The 22893-nt window shown below is 41.5% G+C and overlaps 1 protein-coding gene across 2 annotated transcripts in view; it reads right to left on the minus strand.

Moving 5' to 3' along the window:
• Positions 1–22893, minus strand: part of MYO1D (myosin ID) — a 359179-nt gene that overhangs the window by 265107 nt on the left and 71179 nt on the right. For both annotated transcript variants that reach the window (XM_030296022.2, XM_030296023.1), the window contains exon 2: positions 1492–1700. In XM_030296022.2, the coding sequence (XP_030151882.1) occupies positions 1492–1700 (209 nt within the window). The remainder of the gene's footprint in view (positions 1–1491; positions 1701–22893) is intronic.

The raw sequence follows: 22893 nt of genomic DNA on the forward strand, positions 1-22893 counted from the left end.
AATTTTGGTGAAAACAAAGCAAAACAAAACAGCAGGCTCCAGACACGGTGTCACAGAGAGAGCATGACAGGTGGTGTAATGTGGGAAGAAGGGATCAATTTAGAATGAGCTACCCAATTGTTAAATGTACATGCCTCCTGACTCAAGAATTCCACCTGCAGAAATTTATACTACAGAAATACTAAAAATATGAATATAATCAAATAATAATAATAATCTTCAAAGGTTTAAGGAGTATTTCTGCAGACTATACTATGTGTCACAGCTAAAGTCTGAAAATAAAATGCCTGTCAGTAGAGGACCAGGCAAATAAATGATTCAACTATTCAATGGAATCCTACACAACTGTTGAGAACCCCCTGCTTCCGTAGAGGTATGTATGCTAAGGAAAAGTGCCCACTCTGTGTTGTTAAATGGAAAAACACATGTAATAGCGTTTATAACGTAATTCTGTAATATGTTTATAATACACTTTCATATGCATGTGTGACTCTATGTATAATATACAGAAAAAATGTATAAAAGGACCAACACTAAATTAACAGCTGTTACTGCTGAAGTTTTGGGGGTAACAGGTTATTCAGAGGGAAGGGGCTTTTGCTCTTAAACACTTACATGATTGTTTGCTCCCTTCTTTCTTTTATAATCAGGCAATATTGCTTTCATCATTTAATATAGTCCTAGGATATAATTCTCCAACATTAAGTTACATAACTCCTCTGACCCTTAATATTCTCATCTATGAAGTAGAAACACAACTGTCCTACCACCCAACAGTTTTGATAACCAAAATGGAATGAAGATCAAAAAAGTAGTTTTAAAGTATAAAGCCCCTAATGCAGATGTGAGGTATTATTAGCACCAAAATAAATTCCCACAGTTTGGGAGAGGCCATCCTGGGTCAGCGGGCAGATGCCTTCCCTGTCCTCAATTTACTACACAAGACTCATCGAAGAGCTCAGCTTTACTCGGAGGGGTCAGCTCCAGCTCTCGGGCACACAGAGTCTATCACCTGTCTCTCTGCTCTTCAGGCTTTAGAGCTCCAGCCTCTGGCTCTGAGAGCCCATCCCTGGTCCCCATGCCTGTATGGTCCCTTTCACCAATCCGACTTTGAGTTCATTCTTCATTTTTGGTAACTCAGGACTTCATTTTCTTGGTTTCATTCTGCTATTATTTAAAATGACTTTTTGTTAACATTTTATCCAGTAATTTTATGTCTTTGAGGTGAGAGGAAGAATCTTGCATGTTGGCTCAGTCTACAAAATTGACCAGAAGCCCATCCACACGTAATGTGTATTTGCAAATGAACCGAGACTACACTTTGGTCAGAAAGGATTTCTTGATTAATGCTCACTGTACTTTTTTTTTCTCCAATAAAATCGCTTACCTTTCTAACTTCAAAAAAGATCTATTCAACAGTTCGGATCCTTGAGTATCTACTAAGTTAAATGGATTTTGACTCTGAAAGTACAGGGGATCCCCTCTGAATACCTGATATCACAATACAAGTGTCTTTTGAGCGCCTCTTCATAGCTTTGTAAGCAGCATCAGCAATTGCAAAAAGATGAGGCGGTCTCTCGTACAGCTCACGTCCTTTATATTGCTCAATTGTGTCTCTCCCATAGATGTTCAGCAACTTGTAAGGATTCACAGAAACAACGACTTCTCCAATGAACGTGTAGATACGCCCTTTTTCAAATCTGCACAGGACCGAAAGAGATGGAAAAAGGAACAGCTATGGTTACAAAGAAACACTGTCTTTCCGAAGAGCCTCATTTCCAAGAAAATCCAAATATCCCGGGAACGGTTTCTGAACTGACATTTCGTTAATTCTGAATGTAATTTTAGAGACAATGCTTAGGTTGTGCCCCTTCAGATGTTGCTGGCAGAAAAGACCAGTAGGAGTTAAAAGCCAGGAAAGAAGAAAGAATTTAATTTTTTGTGGATTGGATAGTTCCTATTTCTGAAATATGAAAGGATAAGTAGGTGCTACTAAGAGCTCTAGTAAAAGGAGAAACAGAAGATAAAGCAGGTCTTGGAATCTACTTAGCCAGATTTTCAATTATAAAGAAAACTGTCCAAATACATTTCTTTTTTTTCTCCCTCTTGAATCTGCACTAAAATGTCAGTAAAGGAATAAGAACACTAAAGTTCATAACAGAGTCATAGAGGAGACGCTTCTGGCATACATCAAATTCATCATTAAAAATTAAAAAAAATTTTTTTAATGTTTATTTATTTTTGAGAGAGAAAGAGACAGAGTGCAAGCAGGGGAGGGGCAGAGAGAGAGGGAGACACAGAATCCGAAGCAGCATCCAGGCTCTGAGCTGTCAGCACAGAGCCCGATGTGGGGCTCGAACCCACGAAACGTGAGATCATGACCTGAGCCGAAGTCAGATGCCCAACTGACTAAGCCACCCAGGTGCCCCTCAAATTCATTGTTTTAAATGATGGCCTAAAATTCCATGGTATAGATTATCATTCTCTATTCAATCATTCCCCTTCCTTCCTGCTATTATGAATAATACTGTAGGAAATACTCCTGACACATAATCTTACAACTCAGTGCTTTTATTTCTGTGAGACAGCTGGTTGAAAGGTATGTGTATTTTTTTATAAAGTATTTCTAACAGGATCCCACCTTTTTACCATAAAATTCTGGAATGCTGCCCATTATGTAATTTGTATGTATCACCATACATAGATATATTTGATAAGTGATTAAACGAGCATGGAAAAATATGGAAGACTACGTGTTCTGTTTCACATACCTTTTCTACATATAACAGGGTGATGAGGAGGGAGGCTGTGTGGGTGGATGGAAGGAAGCTTTAGGAACAAAGGGGAAAAAGTAAAGAAAACCCCTGGCATATACAGTATGACTCAACTGCACAAAATCGTGTGTCTGTATTTACCAAGAAAAAATTTAAATATAAAACTTAGAAAACCCATATATAGGGGCGCCTGGGTGGCGCAGTCGGTTAAGCGTCCGACTTCAGCCAGGTCACGATCTCGCGGTCCGGGAGTTCGAGCCCCGCGTCAGGCTCTGGGCTGATGGCTCAGAGCCTGGAGCCTGTTTCCGATTCTGTGTCTCCCTCTCTCTCTGCCCCTCCCCCGTTCATGCTCTGTCTCTCTCTGTCTTAAAAATAAATAAACGTTGGAAAAAAAATTAAAAAAAAAAAAAAGAAAACCCATATATAGTCACGGTTTATACATTACTCACACATATAAACACACATGAACCAGAGCTAGGCCAACACCCAAATGGACATTTCTATACAAGTTGTTGCTAACACACTCCACCTGCCGAGAGGCACAGGAAGGACACAGAGCTCCCATCCAAGAAGGAAGGGAGCACCAAGACGGGCTAAATGCTGGTTCCAGGACAACGACCACATCTCTAAGAACTCTTGCTCAGGACCAGAGCAGCAGGGAAATAACTAATTCTTTGGGACCACAAGGGCAAGGACCTTAAACTTCCTTCACAATGGAATGAAGGCTGTTGGCTATAATTAGGCGTGGAAACAAACAGATGCTGATAATCAACAGTAGATTAAAACCAAGATTTTATTAAATAGCTAATATATATTTAAATAAAAGCTATTAATAACCACTTTAAGATTTTCTGTGCATTTTTCTACTGTGGTTTTCCTGGGAAGCCTAACTGTTGGATGCCAAGTTTATATGGTGGTTAGAAGCACAGACTTTGGAGTCCTTTACATCTGGGTCTGAATGCTCACACTGCAAATATGATAGCTGTGCGACCTTGTAAAACCACTTCACCTCCATGTGTTTCACTTGTAAAACAGACAATTGCACCGCACTCTCACCCTGGCATTGAGTAAGTACTTAAAAAAGGGGGTGGGGTGGGCAATTAATCTATGCTTCCAATTACACTCTGCATGAAAAATATTTTTAATAAATGCTTTTATTTTATTAACGTTTCTACTTAAATCACAATAATCCCTACATGTGAAGAATCAATTCAATAATCATAATCTGATTCCCTGCCTCAGCTGTTAATCAACGAACAACAAGCCACAAGCAAAATGTCCACATAACTCATGTTCAAACACCCCCCAAAAGTAATGAAAGGCTAAGGTTCACTACCCAAGCCTTTCTGGCTTAACCTGAAAATTTGCAGGACATTCTCAACAGCTGTCTTCAAGGATGAGAATTAAAAGGACATGATTCTTTAGTTTTAGAAACACTGTCTAAACAGGAAGAAGAAGAAGAAGGGGGAGGGGGAGGGGGGAGGGGAAGGAGGGGGAGGAGGGGGAGGAGAAGGAGGAGGAGGAGAAGAAGGAGGAGGAGAAGAAGAAGAGGAAGAAGAAGAAGAGGAGGAAAGAGGAGGGGAAGGAGGAGGAGGGGAAGGAGGAGGAGGGGAAGGAGGAGGAGGAGGGGAAGGAGGAGGAGGGAGGAGGAGGAGGAGGGAGAGGAGGAGGAGGGGGAGGAGGAGGGGAAGGAAGAGGAGGGGAGGGGGAGGGGGAGAGGGAGGAGAAGGGGGAGGAGGAGGAAGATGTTGGGAAAAAGAGATTACCTCACAGGTGTGGCACTCTGTGAAATAAGACACAGCAAATAACATACGAGATTAGAATGCTGTTCTAAGATTCCAGGTCTGCCTAATCAGTAAATTCCATTTTATTCCAAATAGAATATTTTGCTTATCAAAGCTTCTAGACATCAGGTTTGTAAAACACAATAAACTACGTGCATAATAGCATCAAATGCAAAAATATTATCGTGAAGAGAGCGGCAAAAGATCAACGAATTATGGTATTAAATACAATGCCTCGGTAATTTATAAAATGTTAAAAACTTACTTGAAACTCTCAGGTTGGTTACCACACATGAAACTTTCAGTTTGGTTAAGGCTTAAAATCACCACTAGATGGTGCCAGTGTACACAGTAACACCAACCCAAGATTCCAATTTGCTTGGGAAAGCCTGGCGTATGAAGTTAGCACTAAGGTAATGTAGTCACCTGGTTGGTGTGCCTCCATGAGGAACTAGTGGCACGATCCTCAGCGACAAACAGGGTGAAGCCACCTCTTATAAGAGACCAAGGAAGGCATCTCTATGTGTGCGAAGCTTGTGTGACAAACTTATAATGCACTCTTCAAATATTTATTCAATATCTACTCTGTGCCAGACACTGGGCCTGACTCTGGGAATTAAAAGATGAACAAAGTGTACGGAAGTGTTGCAAATAAATACTAACAAATGATAGGTAAGGTAATGAAGGCAGGTACCATGTTGGCAAAGATGATCACAACACCCCTTTCAATGAGGAACTGAAAGAGAAATATACTAAGCTCAGAGCGAGGCACGCGAGGCACGCAAGGCCTTTTGTGCCGCGGCCTCCAAATTCCTCTTCACTTGACTCTCCTAACTGCCCACCACACATCCACCGTCAACACCTCCCGATCCCCTCTTTCCGTCTCAGCCTGCTGTTACATTAATGAGATACTTACGGTTCCCAAGGACACCACGACCTCATGGTTTGCCCACAGGTTCATTCTGCCTACAATACCTTGTCCTCACCCAGTCTCTTCCTCCCCCCATCTCCTCAACAGGTTCCCACTCCTTCAAAAGCAAAACAAAATGAAATGAAACCAGAAAACTACCTACTAGGGGACAAACACCTAGCCTCAACTCTGAAACATGACCTAGGAAGAACAGTTGCAGGGTGCCGTGAAAAGTAGACACGGGGGACGGAGGCTGCCGACAGGAAGCAGGCACCTGTGTGCGTGCAGGCTCCGGAGCAGAGCGCCCCCCACAGGAGGCTGCAGTTCTCCAGGGGACAAACCAACCATCTTCTCTGAGAATGGCGGAGTCTCAGGGTGCTGGTGGCTGTGGGACAAAAGGAGGCCCATTTGGCACTTCTGAATAGTTAGTTGCAAGATGGGACTGAATGAAGAAATGAGTAGACATTACGTTGTTGCAATTACACTGCAATCGATTACAATGCAATTGTAATGCATTACACTGTCCGTGTGGTGAGGCAAATGAGAAAAAGCAGGTACAATTCTCTGCAGCAGGTGATATTGAGCAGTGAAAACAGGTGCCACCTTACCTCCCAGATGTCTCATGGCATGCTCACAGGGCTTGCCTGCGAGTCAGGCAAACTTCTTGCCATTTCAGTCAAAGTGAGAAATAACTCAGCATGGGTGGCTCAGTCGGTTAAGTGTCCGACTCTTGATTTTGGCTCAGGTCATGATCTCACAGTTTGTGGGTGGGAGCCCCGCAGAGGGCTCTGCACTGACAGTGAGGAGCCTGCTTGGGATTCTCTCCCTGCCTCTCTCTCTGCCTCTCCCCTGCTAATGCACACTCTCTCTGTCTCTCTCAAAAATAAATTTAAAAGATTAAAAAAAAATAATAATGATCCCAAACTCAGCTATCTACTGGTCATTCCACACACTCTCTTTCAATAACTAACTAATCCAATAACTAAATAATCCAACCACATTTACTCAAAGATGGTAATAATCAAAAGTGACCCAGAATGGGGCCCAGGATAAGACATGATAAGAAAAACTAGGCAAAGAAACTGATAGGACAAAAGGCAGATCAAGAATACCCATGAAAAATAGGTATGTCATAAAGGAGAAAAACTTTGGAAAAATATTTCTGCATGGAAGCAAAACACATAAAGAAAATATAGCTCTCTAAAAACCAAGAGAACAAAGAAAACACCACTTAAAAATAGAGAGACCAAGGGCGCCTGGGTGGCTCTGTTGGTTGAGCCTCCAACTCTTGATTTCGGCTCAGGTGGTGATCTCACAGTTTGTGAGATGGAGACCCACATGGGGCACAGCACTGGCGGTGAGGAGCCTGCTTGGGGTTCTCTCTCTCTCTCTCTCTCTCTCTCTCTCTCTCTCTCTCTCCCCCCCTCTGTTCCTCCCCAATTTGCATGATCTCCCTCTCTCTCTCTTGCAAAATAAACTTTTTTAAAAAAATAGAGAAAAAATGTTTAAAACCATTTTTTTTGAAACAGGAGATGAGAAACCAAAGAGCTCAGGGAAACAACAGAAGAGGAGAAAACCCCACAGAAATGAAGACCACATTAAAAGACATCAGAATGAGGGGCACCTGGGTGGCTCAGCTGGTTAAGTTGGTCAGCTCAGGTCACGATCTCCCGGTCCGTGGGATCCGTGTTGACAGCAGGGAGCGTGCTTGGGATTCTCTGTCTCCCTCTCCATGTGCCCCTCCCCTGCTCATGTGCTCTCTCTCAAAATAAAATATACATATATATATATAAAGATATTAGATAGAAACGGATACTGCTGAACATACAGACAAGAAGAAAAGCAAGCAAAATGAAGTGGAAAAACAAAGTTCAAGTAGAAAGCAGTATAGAAGAGGGAGATAATGGAGATCACGTGACTGGGTCTCTGAAGACTTTGGTGTGATAATGGTGACATTTCAAAATGGCAAACAATTACACCAAGAACGTATGTCGACAGAGTGTGTCAGAAAACAGGTCAGCCACCTGGAAAAACAAAATCCATAGATCATCAGTGTGATGCCTTGAATTGTGCTCTCCCCCACAAAAGATATGCTGAAGTACTAATCCCTGGTACCCGTGAAAGTGACCTTATTTAGAAACAGCGTTTTTGCAGATGTAATGAAGATGAGGTCATTAGAGTGGGCCCTAATCCAACACGACTGGGTTATGAGAAGAGGAAAATGCCATGGGAAGACTGAGACAGACGGGGAGGACACCACGCGATGACAGAGGTGACAGGCGCAGCTGCGAGCCAACGTCACCGTGGGAAGCTAGGCAGAAGCAAGGAAGGATTTCTCCCCCGCCAGTTCCAGACTGATCCTGGCCCTGCTGACACCTTGATGTTGGACTTCTAGTCTTCAGAACTGTGAGACAAGAAATGTCTGACCTTATTTTTAAGCCACCCCATTTGTGCAATTTTGTTTGTGGTATTTTGTTATAGCAACTCTAGGAAACTAATACGACTAGTTATACCAAAATAAATTCTATGAAAGTGTCTCAGTTTCACTTCATGTTTAAAGAAATGCAAATCAAACCAACAACAGGGTACAATTCTCCACCTACACATGAGGAATTTTGACAGTGAACAATGTCAGCAAGAGTATGGAGTCACAGGTGTCTTCCCCATCGCAGGTATCACCTTCATTGGTGGGACTCCCTCTTAAACCATTCTCCACAAAATATAAATCTAATTTTTCATTCCTATCCTTAAATCTTTTCAATGGGAAGTCTTAATGTCAAGCCAATTTGACATCCCGATATTGGCTTATCTCACGTCAGCCACTCCTGATGACTGCTCTGGCCAAGAATAAAACAAGATCCTTCCCCATCTAAACTGCCCCTATCCACCATCATCCCACACTTGTTTCCTCTATGGTAGTTACCACAAGTAACTTCTTGTTGGTTTACTTTCTGTCTCCAGAGGAATACGGTCCATATTTACCTTGTTCATGGCTTTATCTTCAGCATGCAATACAGTGCTGGAACTTACAGGGGATGGGTAAATATTCGATGAATCAAAAAATAAAGGAAGGAAGGAATGAGTCCCCTTAGCCCACCTCCATTTTCTCAGCAAATGGTTTGCATCCTATTTATAGAGAAAATTTAGGCCGTCAAGTATGGAAGACTTTAAATCGCCTACCATCATTACTTTTTTTTTTTAATTTATATACTTAGTTTCACTTCTCTTATTTCCTTATGACTTTCAAAAGTGGGAGGAGGGGAGATTAAATACAGCAGGATATCACCTAGTTTTTAATGGGCCACATCCTTATGCTCAACTGAAAATAACCTTTCCTTTCACATGGGCAATTTCATGTACTCTGGATACAAACAGTAATTTATATTCCAGGAAAATATAATTAAAATAGTATCTACTCTGACTCACCCTCTGGGACATGTTTTTCACTGTTAGGGAAGGAAGCTGCAACGTATGCAGGACTGACTTGGAACTGGAGGTATCAGTTCAAACTGGTGGGGTGCAGCGGCTTGAAGGGAAGGGAGAGAGAGAGAGAGAGATGTGGACGTGAGCACACATTTCCTAGCTCTGCCCTCTGAGGGAGCTCAGAAGCAAGGACACTCAGATGTTGGCTTGTACACTATTCTTCTTAACTAAAAGGACCCAGGGATCCTTAGAGAAAAGCTAATTCTGGAGCTGGGGCAGGGGAAGTACAAGATGAGTCTGAAATGTCTTGTTGAGCCAGAATGTAGGGAAGTACTCAAAGAATGACAGGGACATAGCAAAAGAAACAGGAATCAGCGTAAAAGGCTCCCACTGGCCAAATCTGGAACCACATGAGCACTAAAATAAGTAATGTCAGTGACATTATAATCCCCCAAATAAAATAAGAATCTAGGAGTCCGTACTGATATAAAATAGAAGTGAATTGGAGAAGTAAAAGCTCTTCCTTATGGTGGAATGACAAGAAATACAAAAGGAATGACGTTGAGTTAGAGAATTATCAGTGCATGCTAAAACCAGTAGCTGAGAGTGTGATGAGGAACAGGATAGTTACACAGCCGCAAAGTATCTTCTGCAAATTACTTAATCATTACAAAGGTAAAGACGATAACTTTTACAGGAGAGAAACCCTGTAAGCATTAAGTGGCCATTAACTTTGACTTCATTAACTTTGACCAGGTGCTCAAAGTTAATATCACCTCTATTGACACAAATTGACATATGTGCCCGTGATGGTTAATTTTATGTGTCAACTTGCCTGGGCCAGGAGGTGCCCAGAATTTGGTCAAACATTATTCTGGGTGTGCTGTGAGGGTGCTTCTGGATGAGAGAAACATTAGAATCAGTGGGACTGAGCAAAGCAGAGTGCCCTACCCAACTGGGTGGGCCTCATCCACTCCAGCCAAGACCTGATAGGAACAGAAGGGTGAGTAAGAAACAATGCTTTGTCTCTCAGCCTGATGGTCTCTGAGCTAGGGCACAGGTCTTCTCCTGCCCTCACACTTGGACTCAGACTAGAACTAACACCATCAGCTCTCCTAAAATTCTAGCTTACTGACTGAGGAGTTTGGACTTCTCAGCCTCCGTAACTGTGTGAGCCAAAAATCTCTCTATATGTGTGTTTATAAACACACACACACACACACACACACACACACACACACACACACACATATATCCTATTGGTACTGTTTCTCTGGAGCAGTCAGACTTATGTGGATTTTGTATTGAAAGTGGTTCTAGAGGGACGGAATTTTGAGAAAGTGTTCTCTGAGTTGTTTCTGGAGTTTCAGGAAATGGCTCTCTGATCAGATTTAAGGCCACTAATGACTCTATTTCCAGTAGCAAAAAGAACAGTGATAGTCCATGGTGTGATCTGGCAATAAAAAACATATCTGCCATGAATACTCTTAATCAACCTCTCATAAGAAACAAGAAGCTGGGTGATTGTGAGTATATTTGCAAAGATTTCTGGAAAACTAACAAATATATGAGGTTGGCTGGTTAACTCTTAATGTCACTGGACAAAGTGATGAATGAAAAGAATGGCTCAGGGATTCAAATTCCCAGCTCAAGTGCTACAAAAGGACCTAAAGCTTCTTTTCCTGTAGCCACAGGGCTTAGAACACAAATACTGTGCCTCCTGATATGATGTGGTGAGGACACAACAATCACTTTTGTGGTGTCTGCCAAAAACATTTAATCTGAATCTAACCAGGAGGAAACAGAAGATAAACCTAAATCGAAGGACATTCTACGAAATAACTGGGAAAGTTCACAGTAAAAACAACAGCAACAACAACAGAAAGGCTGACACTCTGGAAAACATTATGGAGGTTCCTCAAAAAATTAAAAATAGAACTACCCTGTGACCCAGCAACTGCACTACTGGGTATTTACCCAAAGGATACAGGTGTACTGTTTCAAAGGGGCACATGTACCCCAATGCTTATAGCAAAACTATCAACAAGAGACAAAGTATGGAAAGAGCCCAACTGTCCATCGATGGATGAATGGATAAAGAAGATGTGGTATACATATACAATGGAGTATTACTCAGCAATCCAAAAGAACCAAATATTTCCATTTGCAACTACGAGGATAGAACGGGAGGGTGTTACGCTAAGCGAAATTAGTCAGAGAAAGACAAATGTCATATGACTTAACTCATATGAGGAATTTAAGATACAGAACAGATAAATATAAGGGGAGGGAAGCAAAAATAATATAAAAAGAGGGAGGGGGACAAAACATAAGAGACTCTTTTTTTTTTTTTCAACGTTTATTTATTTTTGGGACAGAGAGAGACAGAGCATGAACGGGGGAGGGGCAGAGAGAGAGGGAGACACAGAATCGGAAACAGGCTCCAGGCTCCGAGCCATCAGCCCAGAGCCTGACGCGGGGCTCGAACTCACGGACCGCGAGATCGTGACCTGGGTGAAGTCGGACGCTTAACCGACTGCGCCACCCAGGCGCCCCCATAAGAGACTCTTAAATATAGAGAACAGAGGATTGTTAAAGGGGGTTTTGGGAGGGGGGGATGGGCTAAATGGCTAAGGGGCATTAAGGAAATCAGTGTTGCACTATATGCTAACTTGGATGTAAATTAAACAATAAATAAATTAAAAAAAAAAAAAAAAAAAAAAAGGAGATACTCCAGGACAGGAAGTTGTTTGAAAATCTTTTTTAAAGAAAGTATATTTACTTCTTTTGTTAGCTACTTTATTTTTAATTAATCAAAGGTATATAAGGCTATACATTAGAGATTCTAATCAATATGAGATAACCAACATTAATATACTCTGTTCACTTAATACTGAATAGAATTAAAGAAAATCATCTATACTTTTAAAATCTGTATAGCTTTATCTCTTATGAATCTATAATTTGTTGACATTTTAAAAATATTAAATACAACTTTTGGATATCAAAAAAAAAAAACCCAGAAAGGCTAAATACTATTTACATTATAAGAAATTAAAGAGACCCAACAACTAAATACCAGGCATTCTCATAGGAAGGTTCTTATAATTCTTGCATTTTTCTATAAATGTGAAATTATATACAAATTTAAAATTGCTAGTAAACAATCCAAGCTTCTTCATAGAGGTTTAGATTTTTATTTATTGCTTTTGCACAAGCAATATAGACTCTTAGTAAAAGATTCAACAAATATAAATGATTAGATAGCGAAAAGCATTTCTCATCTTTGTCACAACCTCCCTGGCTAGAGGCAGCTACTGCTGCTGGTTTTCTGTAAATTCTTCTAGAAATAGGTTATTCAGGGGCACCTGGGTGGCTCAGTCAGTTGAGAGACCGACTTCAGCTCAGGTCACGATCTCACAGTTCATGAGTTCGAGCCCCGCGTCGGGCTCTGTGCTGACAGCTCGGAGCCTGGAGCCTGCTTCATATTCTGGGTGTCTCTCTCTCTCTCTCTCTCTCTCTCCCTCTCTCTCTCTCTCTGCCCCTCCCCCGCTCATGCTGTCTCTGTCTCTCAAAAATAAATAAACATTAAAAAAAATTTAAAATAGAAATAGGTTATTCAAATACATACATATCCATACAGATAGTCTTATACATGAATGACATTTTTTCTCCAATTGAAATAATGAATCTTGGCAATAGTTTCATATAAATAGGGAAAAGCCTCATTTTTTATGCCTACATAGTATTTCATTTCACGAGTGAACACACAATAGTATATTTAATTAGTCCCTATTGGACTTTTAGGTGGTTACTCACCTTTTTTATCATGGACAATGCAACTATAAATACAACGTTGCCGCGTCAAAGGATACGCACGATATAAATTTGTGAATTTTTGCCAAATCATTCTCCAAAGAGGCTGCAGCAACTTATACTTCCAGCTACAGTTTGTGTTCTGGGTGTGGCTTTTTAAACCAACGATGCTGGCCCATTTCGAAAGGACAGATTATAAGGCAGTTTTATTTCAAAGTACACAAAACTTTGACCCTTTTCTTCCCTGATGGAGGAAACTTATGCAATGATCATCAGCTTACTGCCAACTTCCGATATGTTCAGTTCACTCTCCCCAGTTAAATGAGAATCTCTCCCAAGGGTGAAGGCATTTTGTTGCTGCTGCTGCTTCTGGCAAAATCATGGCCTCTGTGTGATGGAATCAATTCATTTAATCCCCTCTGTTAGACCGCACGTTCTTGAAGTGGGCAGGGACTGTTTGTTAGAAAGATTATGAGCATCAGAGTCACACAGCCCTGGAGCCCTAGGCTTGAATCCTGATTCTGCTAGTTACTGATTGTGTGCGTTTATGAACATCTGAGTTACAAAGAATAAGGCATATGGTATTATTGTACCAAAGACTTCCAGATGCAGACAATGCCATGTAGTAAGCACAGTGACAGAGGTTTAAAAATTACATATTTTTAAGGGGCGCCTGGGTGGCTCAGTCGGTTAAGCATCCGACTCTTGATTTCGGCTCAGGTCATGATCTCACGGTTCGTGAGTTCGAGCCCTACATAGGACTCCTGTGCTGACAGTGCAGAGCCTGCTTGGGATTCTCTCTCTCCCTCTCAGAATAAGTAAAGTTAAGTACACATTTAAAAAATCTGTCATTTCCCTGTTGCTCCTATTCTCTTTCTTGTTCGCATGTGTGTGTGCGTGCGTGTACATGGGTGGGCACACCCCCACCATACTGTTTCAGAAAAGATTTAAGGCAATAACAAAGACAGAAAGGATACTATAGAAGCTTAGACAAGGGATACCTAATCCAGTTTTAGGAGTGGAAGGGTCCAAAGAAGGCATCCCAAATTTGAATTTCTTGACATCTGAATTATTAATGTGATTATACAGTCTCCATATAGGTAGCTCTAGGCACTTCCTGACTTATATACTGCCTTCAGAGCACCTGAAATAGGATGCTTTATTTTGCCTTTTTATTGACATACCGAGGCCTTGAAAAGAGAACGTTTGAGGAGACCACCGTAGCCCATCAGCGAGATGGTGGGATCACATCGGCACCCACCTCCCGGGACGGTTACAAGAAGTGAGACCCTCTGCTCACTGCAACACTCGGAGCACTGCTGGCACAGGGTTAGGGTACAGCGAGATGCATGAAGTCCTGTGACAAGGCCGTCTGGATGGCAGGACAGGCCCCCTTCTCCGGGGCGCTGCATCTGTGCCGCTAACCCTCACAGTGGCAGTCACTGTGCTAGCATAATGAATCCTGATCCAGCTCGGCATCGTGTCCAGAAAGCGTTCTCCCAGTAGTTCGCAGGGACCCTCTGAAGTCAGAAAACCTTCCATCAAAATGTTTAGGCTTTCCACAGGACACAGGAAACTTGTGAGAGGGCCACTGACAGGGGTTTGACTGACTTCCCGAGTTCATCTCTTGGTTTGCTTTTCCAGAGCAACCTCTCTTCCCTTGAGCCGCGCAAAAGGTAGCTAGCCAGAAAGTATGGTCGGGAGACGCCTGGCTGAATTGTTTTACCTTTTCCTCCCTTCCTTCCAACATTTTTTAATGTTATTTATTTTTGAGAGAGAGAGACACACACACACACACAGGATTAGAAATAGACTCCGGGCTCTGAGCTGTCAGCACAGAGCCCGACGCAGGGCTCGAACTCACCAACAATGAGATCATGACCTGAGCTGACTGAGCCACTCAGGTACCCCCTTCCTTCCTTTCTGTAATGAAAAAAACCCTTGTTTTTGATATATTCATTTTTAGATAATACTTGCTTTTTCTTTTCTTTAAAAAAATATGTTTTTAATGCTTATTTTTGAGAGAAAGAGCGCACACCAGCAGGGGAGGGGCAGAGAGAGAGAGGGAGACACAGAATCCAAAGCAGGCTCCAGACTGAGCTGTCAGCACAGAGTCCAATGTGGGGCTCAAACTCACCAACCCATGGGATCTGAGACAAAGTCGGATGCTTAACCGACTGAGCCACCCAGGAGGCCCAACGCTTGCTTTTTCAAAACACACTTCTATGATACAGTAAGACATGCCTTGCAGAGAAATACTAACTTTAAACATTCTTATTGCTGCCTGTAATTTTATTGTATTCACTTGTTCATTCACACAGTAGTTATTAGCGCCCACGTCCCAAGCACTGTTCTGGGAGCCATGGTGAAGGAACGAACAGGCAGACCCGTCTCTCCACTAATTCAGGGTGATGAGGACAGATGTGAGGGCTGCGAGGGGAGAGGCGGGTGGGTGGGTGAGACCTTGCAGTGTCGTGGGGTTTTGGAGGTTATCTCCAGGGCAGATTTCAGGCACTGATCACATTTGCTTTTTGCAAGCCCCTGTGACTGTGGGCCGGAGAGGACTGAGTGCCTGGCAGTGGAGCAGTGAGAAGGCCACTGCTGGCGGTGGGTCCCACCCCACTGCCTGGGTCCTGGGCAGGGATGACTGGGGCCCTGGTTGGGGTGGAGCTGTGGGGAGAGGGAGCAGAGGACAGGTTTTCAGAGCAGAAGCAGGACTGACTAGATAGAGTGACTTACTGGATGTGAGAGGTGGAACAGAGGGAGGGGTCAAGGTTGCTCACACGACCGGTGGGGCTGACCACAACAGCACTTGTTATACAGCGCTGGGGCAGCAGAGGAAGAGCCTGATTTTGGAAGGTGACCGTGAGCCACACAGGCTGTGTTGGGTCTGAGATTCCTGAGAAGAGCCAAGTGAGGATGCGTCTCACTCTTCTTTCTCTCAGGAGCTAATTAAACCTGATCCTTTGGACACAAAGGCAACAACACACAGGATGGCAGATGCAGAGTACCAAGAACATAGGGAGGGCGACCAGAAATCCCAACCTGTTGCCGAGGGCAAATTCTGTGAGGAGGCCACATGCCCTGCTGCCCAGTAAGAGACAAGAGATTGGGTTTTATTTTAATTTTTTTATTACCTGAATTTGATTATGTCAAGTTACTCAGCCATTCTCCCTTCCCAGTATAAGGAAATGGCAGAAACAAACAACACCTTCCCCACCTGAAGGCTATTGACCAAGGTCCCAGGCAATGCGGTCAAAATAATACTCCTAATAATACAATAGTTCCTTCTCAGCTCACTGTCTAAATTCTTGACCATAAAAGACACTTTTACCAAATACTACTATTTAGTTACCAAGCAAAAGGAAACAGAACATTTTATAGTATATTTCAATGAAAACAAGATTAAGTCTTGAGGACATTAAAAAAAAAACCCACCTTGTCAGATACGGCATAGCAAATCAGGCCTGCAAATACAGCACCTGGGCTGACATCTGGAAATGTACTGCTTTTCAGTTTTTGTTTTTTTGTCTGCTGGGGATACCTGAAAAGGGTTCAACTTTCAAGCCTGTCACTGCAGTGAGAAGAAGGGTACTGGTCATTCACAGGGCACTCAGTTAACCACTTTGACAGAAGAGTCTCTACAACAGCTAAAGTCAGGACACGTCCACGATGGGCGGAGAATCACTGTTAGGTTAGAGCACGTGTAACTTCACGCTGCTGAAAATGAATCCCAAAATGGCTTCATTTTGATCTTCCAAGGAAAACTGCTTTTTTCATGAGATTATAAATTTTATAAGCTGACCAAATCCACACCACGGAATGCAAATTGTCTGTTTTGGTCATCATTTGTCACTACATAGCTTTTAGACAGTATTTAATTATTTAATTGACTGGTTGGTTTTGCCAAAATCCTAGTAGAGGAAATACAGAGATTGGTGAACTGGACCACAGTAAAATCACCTCAGTGACGTTGAGTCTTTATAAACTATAGGTCCTCAGACTAACAGATATTTAAATACTCCCATGCATTTAAAATTAGTAAAGCATGGGGCACCCAGGTGGCTGAGACAGTTGAGCGTCCGACTTCAGCTCAGGTCATGATCTTGTGGTTCGTGGGTTTGAGCCCCGTGTCAGGCTCTGTGCTGACAGCTCTGTGCTGACAGTGCTGTCAGGCTCTGTGTTTCCCTCTCTCTCTGCCCCTCCCCCACTCATGCTCTCTGTCTCAAAAGTAAACATTAAAAAATTAAAAAAAAATAAAATCAGTAAAGCACACACAAATGCACACAAACAAGGAAGATGTTACATATTTTACAAGGTTAGCATATGAATACATCCCAATAAGTATTATTTAGCTATGAAATAAATACTGATTATCTAATAATGACAGACATAAAGATCTAGACCAAAAAATAAGAATGAAACTTTTCCTATTAATAACATGATGCTATATTTTGTCCTCCAACCAAGTGACAAATACAATTTCTCCAACACAAGGTTCAACTTCTATGTATACAAAACTTATATATATCCTTTTTGTCCATTTCATTTAAAAATGATTTCCTACTGTATTAACCATTTGGCTCTCTGGCATGCCTAGGGAAGTGGTTAATTGCATTCTGCCTTAACCAAGGGATTAGCCTATTTCTAAGTCAACACTGCTCAGGAAAATGAGCGAGACCTGGGCTGGAGTTGGAAACCCCTTTGGTAGAAATGCACAATTACATGACATGATAACAATTATGCATTTAAAATACTATAAGCCACTTGCACCACAGTACTGAACACTCTTACCCTGACCCTCAGAGAGGAATCCTTTTCACCTTACACTAGCCTTAGATATTCGGCTCTCTGGGCGACAGGAAACCTAACCTGTACACTCTGTCACTCTGCCTAATTTAGTGAATGACGGAAAACCTAATCAGGCTACTACATCACTTTTTAAAAACCGGAATTCCTTATGCCGATTTTCGTCACATAGGAAGGCTCTGATATAGCTAAAGCAAGGTTTTCCTAAGAGCTACTGACACTTGAGGCAACCAGGTAGGGGCCTTTCAGGTACAAGCTGGGTAGGACCTGTGGCAGGAAACACTGAAAAGAAATAAATGGTTAAGCAGCCAAGTGAATGGATTATTTCCACCTCAGCGACTGTGACAACACCTGTTTTAAGTTCAGAAAACAAAGTCACACTAAACTAACATTCACTGTGCCAAGAACTGCAATCAGATGTTTTTCATGTCTGTTGCTAATTATACTTTATTAAGTATTAATAGAAAAATTTCCAAACCTTCTTTTGTTGACATCACATGCCCAGTTACAGGTGAGAAGGAAATTACCATACGATTAAAGCAATCACCTAATCATCATCTCTGCCTGGAGGAATCTCAGTTACAAGCACAGCTTTCACTGGCCTCGAAAGGAGATCTATTTCTGTTACAGAATGGATTGTGTAAAAACAGGAAAACTGGAAAGCTTCCCAGATGCTCCTAAGTTATGTGTTTGGCTATTGTTTCTGTTGGGTGAACCACAGAATGGAGCAGAGGATTTTAAAACCAGCAAAAATTTTTATTGAATGAATGAATGGTCAGAAACTCTGTCAGCTGGCTCTCCTTGGCTTTGTCACAAGTCTGTAACACCCAATTAGGCCACATTTCCTCAAGTAAAGCTTTAAAATTGGCATTAACCTTATACTTCTTCTATCTGGCACTTTCTCTTGGTTTGTGGTTGGAGGGTATTTTTGGGTTTTGGTTTTATTTTTTCTAAACAACCTTCTTTGTGTCTAATGTAGAGGAGGGGTTAACTTCCTTTCCCCTATCAGCCTGTAGAACTGGTGTCACTTAGGTGGCCTTGCTTTAGGACAATGGACAGCAGCCTCAAGGGCAGGAGGAGGTTAAACTGGCACACTGGCTATTCTGATGCTGGGAGCGTCTGGAGGCACATGGAATTTTCATGATGCTGATCTGATGATACTGTCACTGCTCTGATGCCAACAGACCCAAAGGAAGCTTAAGAGGGTCCGATGGCATCCTCAAGTGAAGTACCAAGTGCTGCTCACTGGGGCCCCTCAATAATGCCTGCCGGTTCTGCAATAGAGTTGTTATGGTAAGGACAAGGGAGCTGGATATGGAGGAATTTAAAGAAGATATAAAAGGCAAAAGACATCAACTATTACCACTCTGCAAAGGGTTTCCATCGTCACATGCTATTTGAGATGTTGCATTTTGCAACTTTTTTCCCATATTGTAATCATGTCTCCTAAGAGACCGTGAGCCAGATTTCTTTCAAATTTATTTCTGCTTATTCCTAGTATACTGCTGTGGCATCCAGGGGAATTTTTACTAAGGGAGGAGGGACCTGGAATCATGAAGAGGTGAATTATAAAAACTTCAAAATATGAAATGGACTCATATTCAATCATAAAAATCAACACATTCCAAAGACAAACATGATACAGATATTCTACTACCCTGCTTTATGCTGTCAGTCCTTCTGCACTCAGGAAAATAGCCCAGCGCTCTCTATACTCAGGAATACCAGACATGAGGAAGTGAACTAAGAGAATAAGAATGTGGTGGCAAAGAAAAGAGTCAAAAACTAAAAACAGATCAAATACATCAGGAAATGGAAAAAACAAATAATTTTCCTTATTTTTTCTTAGTTCCTAAAGCAGAATTAAATCATTTTTATTGATAGATCAAACCGAGAAAGGAATTTATGTAAATAGCTTGGTTGCAAATTTAAGGCAAATACTATCATATTTATTTTTTAAGTGTCATCCCAACCAGGACTGAATTCAGAGCTTCCCAGGCCAGTGAGAGAAGATTTAGCTGCCCCCAGAAAGCAGCTGTCCTCCAGTTCAACCGTGCTCAGTAAACAGTTTCCCGAAAAGTCTGTTAATATTACATCTCAAAAAGTAAAAGGAAAGCGAAGCCTACTTATCAATAGCATTATTTCCAAAGCTTTCCTTAAATAAGTCCCATCTTCCTCTGTGAATAAGAATCAAAACGAAACTATGTGACTGAATGTAAAAAATTAATATTCTGACTTTATAATTTCAGGAAATACTTTCTCTCAAGTTTGTGCTCATAATTCGTCTAAGCTTAAAAAGTCAAGGGTCTGGCCAACAGATCAGCTGGCCCGGTGAGTGCACACGAGGAGGCCAGGGTAAGGGTTCCGCTGGTGCAGCCGGGGTGTCCTGCAGGGTAGGGGTGTCCTGCAGGGTAGGTGTTGGGAGGCGGCCCACATGGGAGGGAAATTACTTACCTTCGGGAGGACTGAGAAAATAAGTAAAATACTGAGGATGGAGGGAGCCGGTTTCTCACTACTGTGGAAGGAAATTACAAATTTCGAAGGAGATGGCTAAAATAAACCCCGCGGAGTCGGACTGCGATGGGAGATATCGGTATGAACTGATGGTATTTAACACAAAGAAATAGCACATCTGTGTGTCCCCGCTCCATCCCTTCCTGCCCCCCCCATCCACCACCTGCCAAGCTCTTCTGACAAAGTCTACAAGCAATGACATACCTACTATGTCACTACCCAACAACTATGCCTACTACCCAATCTTGATTTCCAAATGCCACACAGAGACGATGCCAGTGCTTTTTGGAGAAACGGCTGATTTCCTCACTGGGACAGGAAAAGCACAAGATGAGCCTGGAATCTTACTGAGCCAGAAAATAAGGAAGTTCTCAAAGAATGACAGGGACATATCAAAAGGACACTGCAGCAGGCTGAAAAGGCTTCCAAATCTAGGCCCAATAGTTTCACTTGTTTGGGAAAATAAGGAGAAATGAATTCTATGGTTGACTATCTTTGTCCTCTGTTGTGGCTATGTGGACTACAGCTTTTATCCTGACTGGCCTTCTAGGAGACACATACCATTGGTTAGACCAAAGTGTGGGGCTGAACTGGCACAAATTCATCACCACAAATGAACAAACAGTTCAGATCTGTTGCTTGTTTAAAATATCTAATACGTGGATGCCTACACATTAGCAAAGACGTATACACTTTGCTAATAAGGTCCTTCTTTAGATTCAGAGAGGCAATGCATTTATTTCTGCTTTGAATGCTTTCTTATGTCAGGGTACTAAAACTGGATGCAAAGACAAATTTTTTGGTTATTAATTCATACAAAAAATATTTTCTCTGAGTTTTGCTCTTAATATCAACTACAGGAAAGAATTTTTTTTTTTTTTTTGCTGGAAAATAACTTTGTAAGACATGGTATCAATTATGTTGGCCTTAAATGTTTCCTTTCCTCAAATTCTGACTAAAAGATTAATCACTCAGGGAAGAAACATCTTTGTTACTGTTGACAATCTGTGGTTGAGAGTTAGCTCTGACTTTTAAAAATAATTTTCATATTGAAATAATTGCAAACTTAAAAGTTCTCAGAAGAGCATTAAAAAACTTCCAAATACCCTTCTCTCAGATTCCTCAATTGTTAGTATGTTTTCATATTGTCTTATTCTTAAATATGTGTGTATGTATATGCACAGAAATATACATACACACAATATTTTATTTATTTATACAAATTATAATAACCTACTTTTCAAAGATGGCCCAACCGATTACAGCCACAGGATTATACAGTTGACCCTTGAAAACATAGGTTTGAACTGCACAGGTCCACTTTCACAGATTTTTTTACAGTACATTCTGTAAATGTATTTTCTCTTCCTTAGGATGTTCTTAATAACTTTTTCTCTTCCCTAGCTTACTTTACTATAAAAATACAGTATAAAATATGTATAACATGTAAAATATGTGTTAGTCGACTGTTAATAGCATCAGTAGGGCTTCTGGTCAACAGTAGGCTATTGGTCAAGTGTTTGGGAAGTTAAAGTTACACTTGGATTTTTAATTGCATGGAGGGTCAGTGCCCCAACCCCATGTAGTTCAGGGGTCAGCTAAATATCATTTTGTTCTTCAAATGGCACATAATTCAAATTAGGAAAGGTAGCTGATGGCGCTGGTAAAGCTGAAGGTTTTGTTTTGGTGTGGTTTGGGCTCTTACGCACTAGTCCTTAATCAAATGAAGCTGTCTACAGAATCCAGGCCAGCAAGATAGGTAAGTGAAGCAGAAAAGCAGTCCATAGGACACAGAGGGGACGAGACAAGTGTGTGCCCTGTATAAAGGGAGCAGCTATTACTCTAGTAGATGGTTCCTGTTTTGCAATGCGCACCAAGTTGTGCCAAAACTCAGGGCTAGGGACAATGGATTTTTAAGGGATATTATCCTATTTTAAAAATGGGGCTAATGTTTATAGGTAATAAAATTGGTTTGGGGGGAAAAATACACACACACATTCATCTGTAACTTGTAAACAGCTCACCACACTACCAGTTGACAGGTGTAATAATAGTTTCTGGTGATGACTAATAGAAAGTTCTGATACCAGAAATAGGTAGTAGGCATTGTGCAAAGCAATGAAAAAATGACCCTGCCCTAGGACCCCACAGTCAATTCTCTTGCAAAGGAAGTGATGCAGTACAAACTACATGCAGTATAAACAAAAAAGGAAGACTGAGCTGGCAAGGACTGAACCCGTATTACACAACAACATCTGCAAAACAGAGCTCTTTAAAGGAATCTTCTGAGTATCGCTACTTACAAAGAAGCTGATTCAAACACAGTAGTTGCGAAGATGATTCAAAAGAACTAAGACTTTTGTTTTTAATTTTTTTAATTTAAGGTTTTCAAAAAGAACACAAGCAAGGGAGTTCCCTTGGCATTTAAAGGCTGACCTTAAGATTTATCTGGGTGGCTCAGTCAGTTAAGTGTCCGACTTTGGCTCAGGTCATGATCTTAAAGTTTGGGAGTTCAAGCCCTACATTGGGCTCTGCACTGACAAATTCTCTCTCTCTCTCCCAAGCTCTCTCTGTCCCCTCCCCCACTTACATTCTCCTTCTCCTTCTCTTTTTCTCTCTCTCTCAAAATAAACAAAGAAAAAAAAAGATTTATCTGGTAAAATCAGGATTTATACATTACTAATCAGTATGACTAAGTTTAAGTTTACTTCTGGCTTACAGAACAATTCATCAGTTAATCAAGATACTACAACTACTCATAATTTAAAATTGATCCAATTTGTATTTTTAAACAGCCTTCCATCCCTTAAGAATTATTTCAAGTCCTACCATCTCCATAAGGCTCTCTGTGTGGCATCTCTAG

This window comes from Lynx canadensis, chromosome E1, assembly GCF_007474595.2.
Source record: "Lynx canadensis isolate LIC74 chromosome E1, mLynCan4.pri.v2, whole genome shotgun sequence".
Taxonomy (NCBI): domain Eukaryota; kingdom Metazoa; phylum Chordata; class Mammalia; order Carnivora; family Felidae; genus Lynx; species Lynx canadensis.